General features: G+C 47.5%; 1 protein-coding gene across 1 annotated transcript in view; it reads right to left on the bottom strand.

Annotated features, from left to right (window-relative positions):
* Nucleotides 1-249: 249 nt before the first annotated feature.
* Nucleotides 250-7006, bottom strand: part of SLC22A18 (solute carrier family 22, member 18) — a gene marked incomplete at both ends in the record, with an annotated part of 19663 nt that continues 12906 nt past the window's right edge. Inside the window, 2 exons of the mRNA XM_009069468.1 lie at nt 250-370; nt 4203-4304. Of these exons, the coding sequence (XP_009067716.1) occupies nt 250-370; nt 4203-4304 (223 nt within the window). The remainder of the gene's footprint in view (nt 371-4202; nt 4305-7006) is intronic.

Genomic DNA, 7006 nt, shown 5'->3' on the forward strand with positions numbered 1-7006 from the left:
GCAGCACAGGACAGGGATCATGGGATGCTTGCTCAATGTTGTTCAAGTTCATCCTGTATTAGCCCCACCAGTCTCTGTTCATCTGCTCCACTGACACCCATCGCATGCCATTGCCTGTCCAGGTCTCCTGGGGAATTGGGCATTCACTGTGAATGTGCTCCAGTGATCAATAGCATTGGTGTGAGCTGGGAAGTACCTGATGGGCTCAAAACACAAAATATCACTCTGATCTTTTATGATGAGTCTTACCAGTGTCAGAGGAGGGGACAGCCTTGGTGAGGATGCTGTCAGTGATGGTGGCCAGCATGCTGAAGGCAAACACCAGTGGTACTGCAACGATGCAGTAGTGCCACACGGTCCTCATCAGGGCCTAAGGAACAAGACAGAATGGACCACAGATCATTAGAAAGTACAAATGGTGACTTTGTGGCAAGAAACAATCTATAAAAAAAATCATGCATGGAACCCAAAACGTAGGTAAATTGTGGGTGCCACAACTGATACGTAATGGTGTGGCTTTGGCTGTTGCAGGGTCTTTCACAGCCTGCCACTTGTATGCAGTGAATTATTCCAAGCATGCAGAGCGAGTAGCAAATGATACCCTACAATCTGGCAGTATGTTTCTCTGGCACTACTATGGGTATTTTTAGCGTCTGGGTATTAGTGACGTCCCCGCACCCTTCCCCCCTGTCTTCTGTCCAACTCCTGAGGAAATGTTGAACAGCAGATGCATGTGGTGTATATCAGGAAGCTTCCATTACTTATACAAAACAGCCTAGAGAAGGCTTTTTGGTTCATTATCATAAATAATTAAAACTAAACTGAGCTTGTCAAAATAAGTGAGCACTGTGCATTATGTAACACCATACCTTTGGGTTTTCTAATCCTGTTCTGCTGCTTCCTCGCTAATAAATTCACCAAATTCAGTATTCTGGAATAGGTCTTCTGGCCATAAGTGCACATTAGTGAGCATAATTAGGGAGAGTAATGATTTTATCTGGAATAGGTCTCCTGGCCATAAGTGCACATTAGCGAGCATAATTAGGGAGAGTAATGATTTTGTTATTGCACATATTCTTCGTGGAGACATCCCTCCAGCTGTTTAATCCTGAAACAAAAGTGGTGAGGCTCCCTAAGCCGTGGGGCTAGAGCAGCTCTCGGCTCATTCACAAGCCCTGCTGGTCAAATGAATGGATTTCTCTGGGGCATGGAAAGTAAATTCCCCCTTTCTTGCAAGTTTTCTGCCCTCACCCATGTCTCAAGGTGTGTTATTGCAGCTGTAAATCATTTCTGTCGCTGGTTTAGCCAGAAGTTTCATTCTCTGGAGTTCTGTCTCCTAGGATCTGGTCCCTGCCTCTCGGCTACAGAAGATGGAGAAGCCCAGAGACATTGCTCACTAATGACTTGGAAATGTTGAGGTTTATTCCTAGTTGCCCTCTAGAGTCATGCACAGCCGGATTTCTCTCCTCGAAGGGGCTCTTTGCCTACGTTTTGGTTAAGATCTAGGCAATTCTGATTAAGGAACCAGAGAACAAAGACAGAGGAACAGGTATTTGGTACATAAACAGAAGAAAGGAGAGTAACTCCTTCCTAGGGCAAATGTCATTGCAGGACAACATTGTGCAGCTCATAGGAAAAATCAGCTTTAATCCTTCCTGCTTTGTACAAATTCCCTCATGGGCTGGAGCAAGTGGGCAGACAAGAGCAGAGCCACATCTATGTCTCCTGTAAAACCAAGGAGAAAGGGTCCTCACTTCCCTAAGGCTCAGAAGGAACTGAGCCAGGCAGAGCCCATTCTCTGCTATTCCTCAGCTGCTGGTTAGGTGATAGTTTTTTGACCTGAGCAGATCTGAAGGCAATTTTCAAGTGAGCAAGGCAGAACCAGGAGTTTCAGCAGACAGACTCAAAAAGCAAATGGCTGAGAAGCACAGGCAGCGAGGCAGGATGAGGCACAGCCGTGGCTTCAGATAAAGAGAAAAACTTCCCCGTCGCAACAGCCAAGCCCTCCTACACCCCTACCTACGCACTCCTGGCTCACATCTGCAGATCAGACACTAGTTCTCCCCTCCTCTACTCTTCCAGGTGTTATTGCCGAGCTCCCAACCCACCCCTTCCCTTCTCCAGCTGCCTATTGCTGGGAACATCCTGCAGACTCTTCCCAGCTGCAGAGTTGTCTATCTGTTGCCACTCTGTGCCATCCTCCCAAAAAACTCTTCAGCCCACCTCCCAGTGATATCATGATGGGTTCTGGAGGGTCTTTTATTAATAGCTAGCCTTTCTCCTTGCTTCCATCCTCTGGGGAGGGGAACTGCTGCGTCTGGAGGCCACATGCAGCAGGAGCACAGCAGGCAGGATGCTCGTCCACCAGCGGCTGTGCGGGATTAAAAGCTTCACGCCTTAACGTCTGCATTTGGGCCTGCTGCTGTGACAGCACTCATCCCCACTGAGACAGAAAGCCACCCCAGAAACGGATGTTTTCTTGGCAGCTGCTAGGACAGAGCACTTTTTAATAAGGCTTCCAGGGCAATCAGGATCGCAGCTGCGTTTGCCTATGAATAGTTCTCAAGCAAAGACATTGCTGACCCTTGTCCCCAAGCCTGTGCTGTCAGGATGTCCTCTGGGCTTGGCATAATTGCCAACTCTAAGATGATTTCCCTTCCCAGCTTCCAGTTCCTCTCCCTGTGCAGCCAATATGAGCCTCCCTGCACTGGGACATCCATGCCACCCCATGTGTCCCTTCACTGCCATCAAGGCTTTCCTTCCTACCTCAACCTGCCTCCAGCCTCCCCTGTCAGTGAGACCTCAATGCACAAAACCCATTTACTCCATGTTGCTCCTCTGCCTGATTCCCATGGGACCAGGATTCAGCACAGGGATTCAGTCTCAGCAGCACCCTGCTCTGCACCCAGCTGTGGTTGCTCAGGTCTCCAGATGGGCCAGGTCCACCTTGGTCCTACCTAATTTCTTCCACCCATGACAAAAAAAAATATGGTGAGACCTTCAAAGTCCTTTCTGGGCCATGCTCAGGAGCATCACAGGTTGTGCAGATGTCCCATATTAAGGGAGCACATTGATGCCAGTCAAAACAGCATGACACCAGTCAGAAGGGCCCCTTCCCAAGCATTCTACACCTTATAGCATCTCTGTGAGCCCCAAACTCCCAGAGAGAGAGACCATGCTCCATCTGCAGAGCCAACCCTTTGTCTTCATCCATCCTCCCTTCCCAGCCTCCTCTCAGATGCATGATTTAGCCTCAGATTAGCTAAGGTGTGTAGGTGCCTCATCTCATCCATGTTGCTGGGAACCACAAACCTCAATACCCTCCAGGACTTGGCCCTGACCTCCCCATGGCTGCGGTATGGTTGTGGGAATGGCACTCATCCTACCCACACCAGTGGGAGCACCGACGCCCCTGCAGCAATGCTCGAGGCCAAATCCTGCAGGGAGTGTCGAAAGTCTGATGCAGCTCACCTGTCATTTGGGCCCATCTCACTGATGGGAGCAGGTGTGCACCCTTCCCCCATCCCTGTGGCCTGGGCAGAACTATCAGTTCCCTGAATGTGGCTTATCTGAGCAAACACAGTTACCAGCAGAGCTGCCTACATCAACTCAGTTTTCCAATTACTGTTTGAGATTGGCATCAACTGTTGCCCATGCAGACACAACCAGCAACGGGTAACATCACTTATCCCAAAATGGAGGCACAACATGGTTGCCTTGCTACCTCCTTTCCCAAATACTCTCAGTTTGGGGGATTGGGCAAAAATGAAGCCCCAGAAGAAGAGCACACAATCTCTTCTGTCTCACAGCAGTGTACAACTGCAAGGATTTTTCCCCCCATAATCTTAATTTACTTTCTGGGTAGTTCAGGAAATGCAATCACTGACAAGACCAGGGCAGGATTTCTATGCAAATCCAGGTGACTCAGGAGGGACTTAGAGAGTTTCTGTGTAAGATTAATATATTTTTTAATCCCTGTAACTATTACTCACGCAGCTCTTTATCATGGTTTGGCGCAATGCTTACGTTGAGTGCAGCAGTGTTTGCACAGAGGCCCAGGAGAGCTAGTTTCCCCTGCCCTGAGGACCACCCAGCAAAGCTAGTGGTGGCATTTCAAGGGGCACAGCTTGCAGCCAGGTCTCACAGAGCTTATGTCGTTGCATTATTAAAAAGCATCATGGATGATTTTCCACCCTCCTTACCATGCCTAGGCCCACGTTGGCAAAGACGAAGACACTGAGTCTGAGCAGGGTCATCTCTGTGCAGTGCTTAGCAAGTTTTCCAACAACGAAACCCTGAACAACCTGGGAAAGAAAGATATGAGCAGAATTAAGCCTGATATATCATCATTTAAACAAACTCAGAAGAGAACTGCTACAGTGTTTCAAACAAATGAAAAGCAGCAAAGGAGTTATTCTACCAGGAGTTTTTTGTTTGGTTTTTTTTTTAATAAAAAAGGGACCTCGCTGCCACAGTAAATGGTTGGAAGACCCATCCCATCAGCTGAAAGTCTTTACTCACAGTGCATGCCTGAGTTTACCATCACTACCTACTCACCAGCAGTGCAGACACAAATTATTTTTCTAACTCATGATGTTTTTGTGAAATACAGTTAATACTAAGTTCTTAATTCTTGGCAAGTCCTTCCAAAAAAACCCTGTACATTTGTATGCAGAGGAGAAAAGTGCCTGTACCTTCTTTTGACATTATTTCAAACTATAAATATACAAATTGAGTGGTTCATAATTTTTAGGCAGGAAACAAGTACAACAGAGATGCTAATACTCAGTCCCAGCAGTACACGCAGATGTAAGGAATGGGGAACTGGTTTTACAGATTTTAAATAAAAACTGGGGGAGAGAGGGAGGGAAGGAAGAGCAAAAAAAATAAATCCCAGGAAGTATTTGACTTTTTCAGCACTTTGCAGAGCAAAGACTCTCTATTTTATTTCTCTGTTCAGCATCTCCCATACTTGAGGTGATGCTGGTCCAAGAGTACACAAGAGGACAGAGCCTGGAAGAGATAACAATGAAAACAAAGCCTGACTGACTGCATTTCAGGGGAGGGACAGATAGGAGTCTACCGAATTTTCCCTGCCTTAAAAGGGTTTGTTTGATCCAAATGAAAACCCCTCTGACTTGAAAGAAGTGCTCGAGTTCAAAGTGCTTTGTTTGGTGGAATGGCTTTGTTTCTATGAAGGTCCATCCTGAGCAAACCTCAGTGCTCTGTTTGGACCTGAAATGACACCATGCCACACTCAACCTTGCTGTGTTAGTCCTAGAGCAGAACCCCAAACTTAGCTGAAAGAAAATGAGTGCAAAATAAATGAGAAAGTTATTAAAAAGAAAGGAAATGTTAATCATAACAAATAGTCCAGAAAAAGCAATTTAATTACTTTTTTAAAAAAAGCAAATAGCAATAGAGTGACAATGAAGCTGACATAAAGAACAACAGCTACAAAATGAATATATTTCTTAGAAGCTACAACTTAATGGAGAAATATCAAAATTCAACCCTTCACTTTGCTTCAGAGCACAAAGCATTTTTGACATGAGAGCATATCACACCAAGCAGACATTTTGGCTTCTGGTAATTGTTTTTCCTGCCTTCTTTTTGTCCTTGTCCCTGCCTTTGGCTAGGGCTTGAGAGCTTGCTTCACATTTGCCTGGCCACTGTGTGACAGTGGCACAGGCCTCATGTGTCTTTCCTGGGTCATTGCACCTGCCAAGTGGCCTCAGGGACACTAGCTGGACTGCTGTGGTGTGATGCTTGGACAATGCATGGGGTGACCTGAGTCATCCTGACTGAAAGCCCCGTCATGGATGCGAGAGGAGGCTGATACCAGCCCCAGCAGCTCCTACTTGGGGGGTGGGTGGAGAAGCCACTGAGTAATGCTTCATTAAGCTGAGTGCTCCAAAAAGGAATAATCGTCATTAACTTTTTGCAACTTCCCAGTCCCTCCTACTGGCTTGCCCCAGCTGGGCTGTGCTGAGTCACATGGGATGGGGGCTGAGCCTCATCACAGAGCATGGCTTGACTCAGCGGTGGCATCACCTGAACTCCATTTTGGCACTGCTGAGCCATTGGAGGAAAGGAAACGTTTCTCAATTTGCCCAGACTTGAATGGTATGTTTAATTGGGATACACCATGCAGGCACAGCCCAGTCTCTGCCCTTCCTTGAGTCACTGGGGTATATCATCAGCACTGTCCCAGTGCAGTGGCATACTCCAGTACGATGGCTGTAGGCGTGGTGTACCCAAAAACATCTCCATCACTACATATGAGCACCTAAGGCAACAAGCACAGCTACAGCAAAGCCAGGGGCTGAGCAGGCAGGACCTGGAGGTGTGCAGACCAGACTGTCCCCAGAGTGAGCAGGGCAGAAGGATGGTCCTTGTGCCACTCCTGACGTTCTGTATGGGCTTTCCCATCCCTTGGGCTGTGCAAAATGAGAACAAGGTAAAATGTCATTGCAGAATCAACCAGCTTGACAATGGGACAGTTTCCAAGGGCATGCATGAGCCCAAGTCACCTGCTTTCTCTCTGAGGCTGGGCAGAAATCCTTGGGTTCTACAGACTGCAGCCTCCCCAAGGGTTTTCTGGGCTGCTTGCCTTCCTCCCCAGCACAGTCGCCAGGCAGTCCCAGGCAGGCAAGGCCCATCATCTTGATTTTGGGCACAGATCCTTGATTTAGGTGCTGGATAATGTTCCCAGTTACCAGAAGCTCCGATCTCACTTTCAGTCTGAATTTTGACCTGAAAACCCATTACTTCCAGCCTGTAATTTTCCCTGGTTTGCAGGAGAGGCAGCTGCCTGCACAGGAACATCTGGGAATGTAAAAGCGAAAGGTGGTTCATGTGCACTCTCCCATATAAGATTTTGGATACGTGCTGCCCTTGCCAGGGGGTAGCAGGGACACCCTAAATGACTTGGCCATTTCTACTCCTGTAAACAAGCTCTGGTAGTTGATGATGCAGCAGTGGGATTCATCCTTGGTTTTATTCC

This window comes from Acanthisitta chloris, unplaced genomic scaffold, assembly GCF_000695815.1.
Source record: "Acanthisitta chloris isolate BGI_N310 unplaced genomic scaffold, ASM69581v1 scaffold2272, whole genome shotgun sequence".
In the NCBI taxonomy this organism is placed as follows: domain Eukaryota; kingdom Metazoa; phylum Chordata; class Aves; order Passeriformes; family Acanthisittidae; genus Acanthisitta; species Acanthisitta chloris.